This window comes from Sapajus apella, unplaced genomic scaffold (genome assembly GCF_009761245.1).
Source record: "Sapajus apella isolate SASKATOON/1434 unplaced genomic scaffold, GSC_monkey_1.0 scaffold15, whole genome shotgun sequence".
In the NCBI taxonomy this organism is placed as follows: domain Eukaryota; kingdom Metazoa; phylum Chordata; class Mammalia; order Primates; family Cebidae; genus Sapajus; species Sapajus apella.
The window spans coordinates 1,154,960-1,168,771 of record NW_022436955.1 but is presented as its reverse complement, the minus strand read 5'-3'; the positions used below and the strand labels follow the sequence as shown (position 1 = coordinate 1,168,771).

Genomic DNA, 13,812 nt, shown 5'->3' with positions numbered 1-13,812 from the left:
CGGGGCTCCCCACTACCCTGGGACTAAAAGTGGAATTGAAATATCCTCCCCAGGGCCTCACTTGCCTCCACTTTCCTGGAGGCCTGGAGAGAGGTGGGGCCCAATCAGGGTCTCACAGCCCCTCATGCAGAGCTTGCATGTGGGGAGTGCATTTGTGGGGAGACAGGCCAACCCCTTTCTTTCTGGAAAGTGGGTACTCCCCAGAGCAGATGGAAACCCCAGGCAGGGAGTGGCTGGGCTGCCCTGCTGGCTTCAGAGAAATGTGAAATCTTCTCTCCAAGGGGAATGAGGGGCATGGGCCAGCTGAGGTGCCTCTCAGGGGCCAGAGCCCCACCCCCCATACCCCTCACGCCCCTTTCTTTTCCTCTTCTCTTAAACTCCCTCTTCCCTCTATCCCAATCCCCAGTCCTAGCCCCCTGCTGGCTCTGCCACCTCTGACACCTCACCCTGTTGTGGTTACCCCCAAACAAGACGTGCTGGGACAGTACCAGAGGCTCCTGGGGATGCAGCGCCGACGGAACCCCGAGAACTCAGCTGCAGCTGGAAGGTCTGGCAAAGATCCAGTGGTCCATATACCCCTAAGACAGCGATCATTTAGAAAGTTCAGGTCACACCCTCAGATTCCCAGCCTAGCCCATATGAGCCCTAGGAGGGGGATCGTTTAGAAAGGAAACTTCAGATCACCCACATTGGACTCTCAGACTTGGAAAGTCAGGGCCGGAAGGCATCTTAGAGACTACGAAGTCACTAGATCCTAGGTCAGTCCCTCATTGTTCAGGTGGGGAAACTGAGGCTCAGGGAAGGGAAGCTCGAGTTAGAAAAGCCAGCAGCTTATCCCTGTCCACGTGGGCAGGCAGGAGGGTCCAGGACAGAGCCTCTCTGACCACCGCTTGGCATCACATGACTTCTGTGTGCATCAGTTCTTTGAGCTTCAAGAATCCGGGGGGTTCCCCAGAAACAGAGATTCTATCCTCAGAAGCAAGACCACCCAGTCTTGAGCCACCCCTGACTCCTGACAGCCCACCTATATGGCAGCGCCTTTCCTTGACACACTAGCTGTGGATTCTCTCTGCTCAGCCAGCTGTACCGAGGCCCGCCCTCTCCGCTGCCACAGCTCCCAAGCGGGGCCAAGAGGCCCGGTCCCACTAGAGGGCAGCTGGGAACATCATGAAGAGCTAAACTAGTATTGGGTGTTTACCTCGAAGACTTGGAACTTTTTTTTCAGAGAACAAGGGGCCCTGCCTTCAGAGCATGAAAGGGCAATGACATGCATGAAGGGGTGAGTCTACAAAATTCCCCGAAAGGCAGAGCACAAACGTTCTCCTGTCTCCTCCCATACAGCAGCAATCTGAGGGCACCTGTCTGCTCTGGTACCTCCCCCAACCATATCCCTCCCTCCCTCCCTCCCATCTGCATTGCCTCCTTCCAAGGGGAAAACAGGGCAGTTGATTACTGACAATTTACATGGGGGCAGTGGTTACCGCAGTGGTGATTACACCTAGTGTGTTGGACCAGGGTGGTTTAACTAAGGGCTGAGTGATCAGCACGGGTCTGGGGGTGGGGGGGACCAGAGTGGGAGGGGATCCCCCCACCCCGAGTGTTCCCTTCTCACCTGCCTGTCTTGTTCCCTCTCAGGAGGATGCGCTGCCTCTCAAAGCTGGAAGCAGAGAGGAGGCAGCAGTTTGAAAATGGGCAAAGACCAACTTCCTTGGCAGTGGCAAGAACTCAGACTGGCCAGGGCAAGGAGGGCCTGGGACGGGCTGCTTTCTCAGCAAACAAGAAATAGATTACCCAACAATTATATGCATCAAGTTACATGCAAAGCACACTACCGACATTTCTCATTTGATTCTCACAATAAAACAATGAGTTAAGAAATGCTGCTTTGTTGTTCTTTTTAAGACAGGGTCTCGCTCTGTCGCCCAGGCTGGAATACAGTGGCGCAGCCATGGCTCATTGCAGCCTCAGCCTACCCAGGCTCAATTGATCCTACTGCCTCAGCCTCCTAAGTAGATGGGACTACAGGCACACCCCACCATGACTGGCTAATTTTGTGTTTTTTGTAGAGATGGAATTTTGCCATGTTGACCAGGCTGGTCTCAAACTCTGGGGCTCAAATGATCCTCCTGCCTTAGCCTCCCAAAGTGCTGGAATTATAGATGTGAGCCAATGTGCCTGGGATTTTTTTTTTTTTCTGAGATAGAGCCTCCTTCTGTGACCCAGGCTGGAATGCAATGGTGTGATCGCAAGTCACTGGAACATTGATCTCCTGGGCCTAAGCAATCGTCCCACCTCAGCCTCCCAAGTAAGTGCATGCCATCATGCTTGGCTAATTTTTAAAATTTCTGTAGAGATGGGGGGGTATCTCACTATGTTGTCCAGGCTGGTCTTGAACTCCTAGGCTTGAGTGATCCTCCTGCCTTGGCCTCCCAAATGCTGGAAATACAGGTATGAGCCATTGTGCCAGGCCAGTAATTATTCTTATCTCCATTTTACAGATGAGGAAACTGAGGCTCGGAGAGGCTCTAGGACCTGCTCTGAGCTGCGCAGCAGGTATGTAACTGAGCCTGGTCCATCGGCTATGGCACTTCCCATTCTTGGGGGTCCTCAGGGAAGGGGAAGGGAGGCAGACCTTCCCCAAAACCATGGATGTTGTGCCCTGAGTGCCTGAGGTTGCTTGGCTGGCTGGTGTCTCCCTTTCTATATTCTCATCAGCTCCCAAAATTGAGACAGATCCCTGAGTCCCCAGTGGCAGATAGGAAGTTCCCAGTTTTCTTGTTTTTTGAGATGGAGTCTTGCTCTGTCATCCAGGCTGATGTGCAGTGGCACGATCTCAGCTCACTGCAATCTCTGTCTCCTGGGATCAAGCGATTCTCCTGCCTCCTGAGTAGCTGGGACTACAGGGGCCTACCACCATGCCTGGCTAAATGTTTTGTATTTTTACTAGAAACAGGGTTTACCGTGTTGGCCAGACTGGGCTCGAACTCCTGATCTCAAGTGATCCGCCCACCTCAGCCTCTAAAAATGCTGGGATTACAGGCATGATCCACCACGCCTGGCCCCCAGTTTTCTTAAATGTCTCTGAGAACAATCCAAAGAATGAGTGAGGCAGAGTCAATGAACTCTCTAATGGTGAATTTGGAGAAATTTGAGCATCCTTGAGGCCACACTTGTTCATTCATTCCATCATTCCTTCACTCAGTGGACGCACATCACATGCTCTCTGGATCTGGTACTGCCCAAAGTGCTGAGGATGATAGGTCGTTGTGAACTTGATGGATGAGGGGCCAACGTGGGAATGGATGGCCTGCGGGATGGGGTACGGGGCAGGGCTGGGGGCGGAGAGGCATACTCACCTGATGTCCAAGTGGAAGACCCACTGCAGAGTGGAGAAGCACCGAGCCAAACCCAACACAGCATCCAGGGACAAACCGTTCTCACTGAGGCTGGAGATCACAGGAGTGGCACAATGGAGGTCACTGAGGACCCAACACATCCTCTTTGCAGTCAGGGCACAGGGCAGGGGAGGGATCCCTGGTTCCACATGACAGAACCCACTGAACCCTAGACGGTCAGAGAGTGCCCCTTGCAAGTCCTCAGGGTGCACATGGGGAAACAGAGGCCCAGAGAGAAGCAAAGCCTCACCAAGGTTATGAGACATGTTGGTGACAGAGCTGAGATGGGAACCCAGTGGCTCCCTGGGTCTGTGATGGATCTGAGGAGTGCTTTCTGAATGGAGCTGAGCCTCCGTTTGCCCACCTGATAAGGGAGGGGCAGCACCCAGCACAAAATGAAAGTGTGGGATCTCTTGTTCAGAAAGCAGGAACAAGGCGTCTCCTTTCTTTCAGGGTCTCCCTACCAACTTGTCCTCGTTTTCTGTTTACGATTTAGTGCTGCACTTCCTTCCCAGGAGGACAGTGGTCGGGCGAGCATGGACCCTCACAGGCACCAGGTCACCCATGAGTCCACACTAATAAGAAGGTCATATGAGAACATGAAAAGCCTCCAGTCTTCTCATAATTTACCTGCAATGGTGAGGCTGTCCTTCCCTCCCAGGTGCAAGCCCTGAAGAGGAATGAAGGCAATGCCCTTCCTTGCCAGCACTGCACCAAAAGAGGGTGTGGAGGGTGGGGCATAAGCCACAGCACTCATTCAGAGATTGTAGCCACCAGCAGAGGCCACGCCTGCAGTTTATGTTTTTACTGACTGGGAACCAGTGACTCAGAGAGGGGATGTAACTTGCCCAAAGTCACACAGCAGAGTGTGTGTCATACAGCCAGCCTGGAATACAAGACCTGTGACCTCTCCCTGGGGCTCCTCTGGCTTTGACCCAGAAGAGCTTGGAAGGAGGGAACGCTTTGTGAGCCAAAACACCAGTGGCATTTAGGGATCAAGAACTCTGGTCTGGGCCTGGCGCTGTGGCTCACGCCTGTAATCCCAACACTTTGGGAGGCTAAGGCAGGCGGATCACGAGGTCAAGAGATCAAGATCATTCTGGCCAACATGGGGCAACCCCGTCTCTACTAAAAATACAAACATTAGCTGGATGTGGTGGCATCCGCCTGTAGTCCCAGCTACTTGGGAGGCTGAGGCAGGAGAATCGCTTGAACCTGGGAGGCAGAGGTTGCAGTAAGCTGAGATCACGCCACTGCACTCCAACCTGGGTGACAGAGCAAAACTCCATCTCAAAAAAAAAAATGTTGCAGGCAAACTTTAGGGATTCCTCCCACACCCTCTCTGCTAGGTACTCAGGGCTCCTCGGCAGCCCTGGGCACCCTCCTTGAGCGTCCTCGCTGTACAAACCCTCCCTGCCTACGCTGCACACACCCCAGCTAACAGCTGCAGCCCCCCCGGCACCCCAGGGCCAGAATAACGGCTGCCAGCCATTAATTAGTCATACTTCGCACCCACACCTGCCCTCCCCAGGGTGGCTGGGGCCCTTAGAGAGCCTGTGCAGAGCTGCAGAGACCGATTCCAGAAGTGAAACCTTGAATCAGAAGTGGGATTATTGAGTCACAGACTCTCTGAGTAAGAATCACCTAATAGCCTTCAGTGAGCACTTCCATTGTGTTGGGGGCGATTTTCATGCATTTTCTGATTTAATCTTTACAATAACCCCAGGAAGGAGGGGGATGGGACAGAGAATGCTCCCCCAGCCCCAGCCTCAGAGGCTCTGCCTAGCAGGCTACTCACTTCAAGGACTGCAGAGCTCCCAGCCCTGGGAGCAGCTGAGCCAGCTGGGCTGCACCTTCATCCCCTAGAGCATTGCCTGAGAAGCTGGGGGTGGGGAGAAGGAAGGAGACAGCATCAGTAGCAGGGACTCGGTTGCTGGCAGCATGGTCCCTGCATTCCAGTTACTCAACTTCCTGAAACTGGATGCAGCCCCGGCCTGCTAGGTCAGATCTCAGCAGATCTTTTGTGGGCAGCTGGGATCTCCCCAAGGTTCTTATTCTGAGGTTCACAGATCTCCAGGGGAACAGGGGTGAGCCTCCAAGTGTGTCAGACATGGAGAATCTGTATTTTGGGAGGAAGGGTCACAACTTTCACCAGATTCTCCAAGGGGTTTTTGATTTCAGTAGAGAAAGAACAGTTGATCTAAATCTTAAAAACCAAACCCAGGCCGGGCACGGTGGCTGACACCTGTAATCCCAGCACTTCGGGAGGCCAAGGTGGGTGGATCACCTGAGGTCAGGAGTCCGAGACCAGCCTGGCCAACATGGTGAAACCCTGTCTCTACTAAAAATACAAAAATTAGCCGAGTGTGGTGGCGCGTGCCTGTAATCCCAGCTATTCGGGAGGCTGAGGCAGGAGAATCGCTTGAACCCGGGAGGCAGAGGTTGCAGTGAGCGGAGATCGAGCCACTGCACTCCGGCCTGGGTGACAAGAGTAAAACTCCGTCTTAAAAAAAAATAAAACCAAACCCAAACACCAAACACTAACTCACTCTAATTGGCCCCACCCACCCATGTTCCAACGTACAAACCACTCACTCGAGGTGGAGGTGACCAAGGTGGCAGCTTCCTCCCAGAGCCTTGCAGATCTGCTCCAGGTGCTTTGCTTGGAGGCCACAATGTGTCAGCCTGCCCAGGGGCAAAACCACAGCCTGCAGCGCCTGCCCCGATGAACAGAGGTGGGAAGGAGCTGCTTTCCCACCCCCCAGACACAGAGGCAGAGAGGAGGGACTGGGATGCATCTGGCACCCAGACAGACGGACAAAGAGGGACCAACACATACCACACCCATAGGATGTCACACATAGGCAGAAAGTGAGCAGAGACACAGATGGAAGGAAAGCAAGATCCAGAGAGAGAGAGAGAGAGAGAGAGAGAGAGAGAGAGGGCATCAGAGGAGGACAGATAAGACAGGTTGGCAGAAAAACAGAAATACACGATGAGAGAGGCAAGAAATGAGAGGCAGAGGCGGAGGGACAGAGGGAGACTGGGACAGACACAGACCAGGAAAGAAGGCGAGAAGAATGCTGATGGGAGTCCCCAGGCCCCGGGATCGTGAGAGAAGGAGCCCGATGCTCCCCATCGTCTCTTTTCAGAGTCCCCACAACCTCTCAGCTGCTGGGGGCCAGGGAGCTAAGGGGAATGGGGTCCCCTGGGCTTGGGAAGGTGGTTGAGGGGGCTGCATTGTGAGCCCTGTCCAGGGTGGGCTGAGCAGGAGTTAGGAGGTAGGAAAGCCAGGCCATGACCCTTGGACACAGAGGATCAGGTGTCCTCCAGGGAGCACGCGGGGCCTGGGCACAGGTTTGGGAGCAGGCTCTGAGCAGGGAAGGGAGGAGACTGGGATCACACACGGGACTGGAGGCCATCACTGTACCTCATCTTTCGGGAGCTAAGAGGCAGCTCAGAGGGCATCTGGAGCATGAGGCTGTCAAGAGATGCAGCCCTGGAAGGACATCACCAAGGTCAGGCTGAGCAAAGCCTGTGCCCGCCATCTCCAGAGTCCATCCTCAGGCTGGCCTTCCACCATCGAGCCCTACATCCCACCTAGAGTCAATCAGACCTTGGTGCCAATTTGGCATCTCCACTTCCAGGTTGTGTGACCCTGGACAAATCATAGCCTCTCACTGGGAGACTGTATGTGAACTGCCTTAGTTTGGTGCTTCGTTCATACATGGCAAGTGCTTGATTAACCTTGGCTGCTATCATCAATCTCATCCTCCTGCTCATCTGTGCTTCAGCGATGTCAGTCCCAGCTCTAATGGAGCCTTCAATAGTTCAGACTCTACGGAAGAGTTTGTGGGTGGGCTCCAGGAGCAAAGAGGTGAGCCCGTGTGCTGGGCTGGGGCAATCCAGGACCCTCATGGGTCCTTGTGCAAAAGGGATCCAGAAGTTATGACCCCCCCCAAGCCCAGAGCTACAGGCCAGGCAATCCTCTGGGTTTAGACTGGAGAGCACCAGTCTTCTGGCATTCCCCTCTGGCTACCCCACTCCTGGGCATGCTTTCTATATCCTACGCCTTGGGGGCTCCCTTCAGGCACCATAGGAGGCAGAGGTGGTCTGGCTTTGGACCTGCTTCCTTTGGGGATGCATCCTTTGCCAAGCCTGCGCACTTCCCGCACTTCCACAAATTTATCCAGGTCACCCTGGTATTTGACTGGCACTGCCCAGCTGTGGAGGGTACAGAGGGGAATGTCCCTGACCGAGCATGGAGTTGGGGTGATATTGGGGACCCTACCTGTTCTGGGGCCCCTCCTGCTGCTCTGGGTCCTGGGCAAACATGAAGACGACAGTTTTGTGCAGCAGGCTGTGAAGAGAAGAGGGGTGAGGAAACAAGAGGTTAGGGACTCCCTTGCTGCTCTGTGTCACTATTTCTTTTTGAGACAGGGTCTCACTCTGTTGCCCAAGCTGGAGCGCAGTGGCACAGTCATGGCTCACTGGAAAACCACCTCCTGGGCTCAAGCAATGCTCCCATTTCAGTCTCTGAGCAGCTGGGACAACAGGCTTGCACCATCATGCCCAGCTAATTAAAAAAAATATATATATATATATATATTTTGTAGAGACACAGTCTATGTTGCCTAGTCTGATCTTGAACTTCTGGGCTCAAGTGATCCTCCCACCTTGTCTTCCCAAAGTGCTGGGATGACAGGCATGAGCCACTGTGCTGGGCCTGTCATTTTTTACCCCTGGCCTGCGGGGACCTCTCAAGTGCTATTCCTCTGCCTCCAGCTGCCGCCACTTCCTCTGACTCGCCTCTGACTTCCTGTGAGCTTTCCGAGGCCTGACATTTTTCTACCACAGATATTTCATAAATGTATCTATTACCTAAGCAACCCCCATTTCCTGGAAAGTCTTGAAAGAAAGCAAATTCTGTGCTCTCTTTTAGCCCAAGGCTGAGCCCTCCCCGCTTCTACTGGTGGGTGCTCTCTCTGTTCTCAAAGTATTTGTGGATTACCCCTGGTAACCTTGGAGGGGGTTCTTCAAACCTTCCATTTTCTAGTGTGATGGTTTTTCTCTTACAAAAATGGAACATTGGTTTGTGTAAGGGCTAGAAGCAAGGGTGACAAGTAATTATTAAAACTTGATTATTATTGATGGGAACCGATTATACCATGCTCTCTTTTTTTTTTTTTTTTTTTTTTAATCTGAGAGAGAGTCTTTCTCTGTCTCCCAGGCTAGAGTGCAGTGGTGTGATCTCAGCTCACTGCAACCTCTGCCTCCCGGGTTTCAGCGATTCTCCTACCTCAGCCTCCCAAGTAGCTGGTATTACAGGCACGCGCCACCACACCTGACTAGTTTTTGTATTTTAGTAGAGACAGGGTTTCACCTCGTTGGCCAGGCTAGTCTTGAACCCCTGACTTCAGATGATCCACCCACCTCAGCCTCCCAAAGTGCTGGGATTATAGACGTGAGCCACCGTGCCTGGCCCAGATTATTATATCATTCTTTCTGCCACTGAGTATCTTTAAAAGCTTTATTAAAATGTTTTTTTTTTTTTTTGAAATGGAGTTTCACTCTTGTTGCCCAGGCTGGAGTACAATGGTGTGATCTTGGCTCATGGCAACCTCTGCCTCCTGAGTTTCAGTGATTCTCCTGCCTCAGCCTCTCAAGTAGCTGGGATTATAGGCATGTGGCACCACGCCTGGCTAATTTTGCATATTTAGTAGAGATGGAGTTTCTCCATATTGGTCAGGCTGGTCTTGAACTCCTGACCTCAGGTGATCTGCCCACCTCAGCCTCCCAAAGTGCTGAGATTACAGGCGTGAGCCACAGTGCCCGGCCATTATCATCTTTTAAGATGATGAGTTAAAATTTTTATGTTTGGCCCATTATGGTGGCTCAGACCTATAATCCTAACGATTTGGGAGGCCAGGGCAGGAGGCTCACTTGAGCTCAGGAGTTTGAGAACAGCCTGGACAACTTAGCAAGACTTTGTCTCTATAAAAACTTAAAAAAAATTGCCAGGGACAGTGACTCATGACTGCAAGTCATGACTAATGACTGTAAGACACAACTCATGTCTCCCAGGACTTTGGGAGACTGAGAGAGGTGGATTGCTGAGCCGAGGATTTGGAGGCTACAGTGAGCTATGATTGTGTCACTGCACTCCAGCCTTGATAACAGAGCAAGAGCCTGTCTCCAAAAAGAATTTCTTTATGTTTACTTTATAAACCCCCGTCACACCTCTGTATGAAAGTTGCATCTATGTTATCGTTTTATCCAAGGTTCCATTTAGTGCTCTCTGGAAGTAACTTAGTCTAACTAATATCTTACGGTTAAGCATTGCAGTTATTTTCAGTTTTTTCCTGTTATAACCAATACTGAGGTGACCATCCTTACGGCTAAATGTGCTTGCACGGTCATGAGGATTTATTTAGTATATGTTCCTGGCAGTGAACAGGGCATCACTCATAATGCTCTAGGGGCCCTTTATTGAATCATCATATACAGTGAACCAAGGTCTCCTAATCTAGCTTGTGGGTGAATTGGTTTCCCTCTCCTCCCTTGAGGGGTGTTTAAAGCAGGGACCACCCTATTCGGTTGAGAATGAGGCTTTCCTCCAAGTGGGAACTGTGTTCACATTAATCAGCATCTGTCCTCAACTCCCCATACTCAACAGCGAGATTTACAGAAATAGGACTGGGTTTCCAAGTGGAAGAGCCTGGGTCTGTGAGGGGTGTTGGGGGTCGCATGTCACTTGGTCACTTGTGCACATCATGGACTGATGGTCTGCTCTCAGGAAAAATAGTAAGGGACTGAGGGTAGCCAAATGGAGCAGGTCCTGGTTCCCCGGGAAGCTCTGTCCCACTGGAGGCAAGGGGGCTGGAGAGTTGTATCCTCTGCCTCTGTCATTGGCCACTCCAGGGGAGGGAGAAGTGAGGGTTGTACCCTCCCAGGCATCTCTGGCTCTCATCAGCCAAGGGCAGTTCTCTAGAGGAGGTATAAGCTGTGAGCAGCCCATACCCGCAACAGCTGGGAAGAGGGGCACCGGCTATAATGGGTCTGGGCGGGACAGCAGCAGCTGTCTTCTGCCGGTCCCAAGGCGTGGGCCCAGAAAGAATTCCAAGGGCTTTAGAGAGAGCATGATGGTTGGGGGGTGGGTACCATGGTCTGGGGGAGCTCCTACCTGATGTGCAGCTCTTCCAGGGTCCAGCATGCATGCACGGCCCTCAGCACACAATGCACCCCGGCCACAGAGAGCCCGTTGTCACTGAGGCTGTGGAGAGCAGAAGGCAGCCATCGGCATGTGGCTGAGGTCCCCATCCCCAGCCAGCTCTAGCCCCTCCTCGTGGCTCAGCAGCTTGCTGGCTGTCACTCCTGGATGTCCTGGGTTCCTTGCCAGGGGACCTCAAAGGATTCTGGTGCATGTGGAGAACCAAGAAATACATGACACCTCCACCCTACTCAGAGAATAAAGTTGTCCAGCTTGACAGCGTGAACTCAGTATTTTCACCTCTCTAACACTCAGTTGCCTGATCCACAAAATAGCCACGATTTTCTGAGCCCTGACTGTAACAGACTCTGTACAAAAGGCTTTATATATATATGGTTTCATGTAATCCCATTTTACAGAGGGGGAAACTAAGGCTCAGAGACATTCAATTACTTTCCCAGGGTCACAAAGCTAGTGAGTGACAGAGCCAGGATTGAAATCCAAAGCCCAGGCCCCACACAAGTGCTACCCAACCTCAACACTCCCCAACCCCAACCCACACTTGATCCTAAGACCCCCAAGACACCCCCACCCAAACACCGCCCCCATCCCATGCAACACCACAGCACATCCAGCAGCCCACTAGCCTTTCTTTCCATCTCACCACCCCTCACCCCAACACTGTGCCCCCACCAGAATACACTACTCCCTACCCCAAGCACCCCAGCATGCATCCACCTGACGCCTCCCCAGTGCGACACTCCACTCCACCCTGCTCCAGGGCTGCTACAAAGACGAATTCGAATGCAAGACACTGATGTATAATGAACACATTTTATACATGTAAGGGTGCTAAATAATTGGACTAAGACCGTGGCTCATGACAGAGGTGAAGGCAAGGCGTGGTTGAACCATCTCGACTTTGCTGAAGTTGGGCGGAAGCAGGGATGGCAGTGGGCCAGCACCCTTACTGCTGACTGTGAACACAGGGACCACCTGGGGCTCTCCAAGGCCTTCCCTGGTACCCAGTGGTGGGGTGGACAACTCACTCCAGCTTCCTGGTGATGTGCAGCTGGGATATAGCCTCTGCCATCAGCCGACAGCCTTCGTCTTCCAGCTGGTTCCCTGAGAGGCTGAGACAGAGGGGCCCGATGTCCTTATTGTGGGGCTGGAGTCCTCCCTTGATCCCCAACACTTATGCATCCTTCGCTGACTTTAGCCAAGGCATCACTCTCAGGAATGAAGCTTAATAATAACTAAAATTGACAGACTGCATACCACATACCTGGCAACATCCTAGGTGCTTCTACGACTATCGGCCTATTTCATCCTCATCGTACATGTGACGTAGGCACTCTGATTATCCTCACCTTACTGATGAGTAAATGGAGCGCAGAGTGGTTAAGGCACTTGCTCGAGGGTGAACCTGGATTTGAACCCAGGCAGCCTGTCTTCAAGGCCCTACCCTCAACTCTTCCTTTATACTGCAAGCTACATAATTGTTTTTTGTGATAACCTTCATGATTATGGGGGCATCTGACCTAGCCTGGGAGTCAGGGATGGCTTCTTTGATGCTTGAGCTACTTGCTAGAAGAACTAGAAGGGGTTCAGTAGGTAAAAGGTGGGAGAGAGAGATGGAGGAAGGGTGTCCCTGGTGGTAGAAGCAGTACATTCAAAGGCCCCGTGGCATAACACATACGAGGACCTGAAAGAGAGCCAGTGTGTCTGGATTAGAGATTGAGTGGAAGGATGGGGTCAGACGGGGCTTGGGAGGCTGGGGGCTGTGTTCTTGGATTGCGAGCTTTATCCTGAGCTGTGGGAAGGAGTGAAGGGGGCAGGTATCAGTGAAACATAACCTATTCTCTGCCAGGTGGAAGTGGCCAGGGTGAAGGCAGGGAAGCCGGCCAGGAGAGTGAGGCCAGGGGGTCATCCAGGTAAGAGATGAGGGTGAGCTGGACTAGAAAGGTGGAGGAAAAGAGGATATTTTTGAACGCTACCAGTTGGTTCATCTGGAGGGACTAAATGTGAGAGAAGGGCAAGAGGGCTGGGAGGTGGCTGTGTAAAAAGGTGGGTGATGGGGCTGCTTCTGCAGGTGACGGCAGTGGGGGAGGGGCATGCTCAGTGCTGGTGAGGCAGGTGGAAGTGTGTGAGCTTGTTAAAAACCACCTTCTAATTCTGTCCTGGTTCTCCCAATGAGACAAGGTCCAGGATCAAGAGGTGATCACCACGGCAACCCTCACCCCATCTGTCTTACCCTGAGGTGGGGCCACTCGCCCCAGAACACATCATGGCATTCCATCCTCTGCCTTCATGTCCACTTGGAGGTTTCCTAGAGAGGCACCCCTCCTAGGGATGTGACAGAGCCTCCATCCATCCCCAAGCCCTACTCTCATCAGCTCTGGCCGGGAGCTGGACATCATGGGAATTTCTCCATTCCGGAAAGAGAGGATTATCCCACTCTACTCTGGGAGAAGGATGGAGGGTTTGTGCGGGAACCCTGAGGGGCTGTGGTTTGGAAGGCAGAGCCAAGTGTGGTGGGGTTTCTACTGGGCAGATATCAACAAGAGAGGAGCAGTGGTTATGAGGATGGGGCTGGGAGCCGGACCATCTGGGCTTGACCCCTAGCCTAGACTCTTCTGACCTGTGTGGCCTTGAGCAAGTTAATCTTTCTGTACCTTAACTTCCTCCTCCATAAAATGTGGACAGTAACAGTGCTTACATCACAGATGTGAGAGTGAATGAGAGGGGGCATGTACAGCCCTAGCACAGCACCCCACCCAGGACAAGTGCTGAATAGTAGCAGCTGTTACGATGATTCGATTCCCCCAAATTCTTCATGAGGCAGCATGCCCCTCCCCACCACCACCCACCCAAAGGCGAGGCCCTGCCCACCCTCTTCAACCTCCTTTCCTGGCTCCTACCCCAGGGCTTCCCGTGATACTCACTCCACTTCCTCCAGGTGGGGGCCTTCCCGGAGCAGGGCTATGAGGGTCTCTGCATCGTGGACCTGGAGCTGACACTTCTGCAGCCTTGGGTAGGAGTGGGGGACAGAAGGGCTCAGGGCAGATGGCTACCCCATACCCCCTCCAGCTTCCAGGGCTGGGGGAGTCAGGAGGCCCTCAGACCTGGGTATAATCCTGGCCACACCTCTTAGTATCTGGCTGATCTTGAGCAAGGAACTTAACCTGAGACTCCATTTCCTCCTCT

The 13,812-nt window shown here is 52.7% G+C and overlaps 1 protein-coding gene across 3 annotated transcripts in view; it reads right to left on the bottom strand.

Moving 5' to 3' along the window:
- NLRC5 (NLR family CARD domain containing 5) overlaps nucleotides 1-13,812 on the bottom strand; it is a 95,644-nt gene that overhangs the window by 37,989 nt on the left and 43,843 nt on the right. For 2 of the 3 annotated variants that reach the window (XM_032283952.1, XM_032283953.1), the window contains exons 13-22: nucleotides 13,551-13,634; nucleotides 11,655-11,738; nucleotides 10,579-10,668; nucleotides 7,687-7,755; nucleotides 6,826-6,894; nucleotides 5,991-6,080; nucleotides 5,194-5,277; nucleotides 3,357-3,446; nucleotides 1,613-1,657; nucleotides 489-578 (exon numbers count right to left, since the gene is read on the bottom strand). In XM_032283952.1, coding sequence (XP_032139843.1) covers nucleotides 489-578; nucleotides 1,613-1,657; nucleotides 3,357-3,446; nucleotides 5,194-5,277; nucleotides 5,991-6,080; nucleotides 6,826-6,894; nucleotides 7,687-7,755; nucleotides 10,579-10,668; nucleotides 11,655-11,738; nucleotides 13,551-13,634 — 795 coding nt within the window. Of the gene's footprint in view, nucleotides 1-488; nucleotides 579-1,612; nucleotides 1,658-3,356; nucleotides 3,480-5,193; nucleotides 5,278-5,990; nucleotides 6,081-6,825; nucleotides 6,895-7,686; nucleotides 7,756-10,578; nucleotides 10,669-11,654; nucleotides 11,739-13,550; nucleotides 13,635-13,812 lie in introns of all 3 variants that reach the window. The other variant, XM_032283951.1, reaches the window with a different exon arrangement.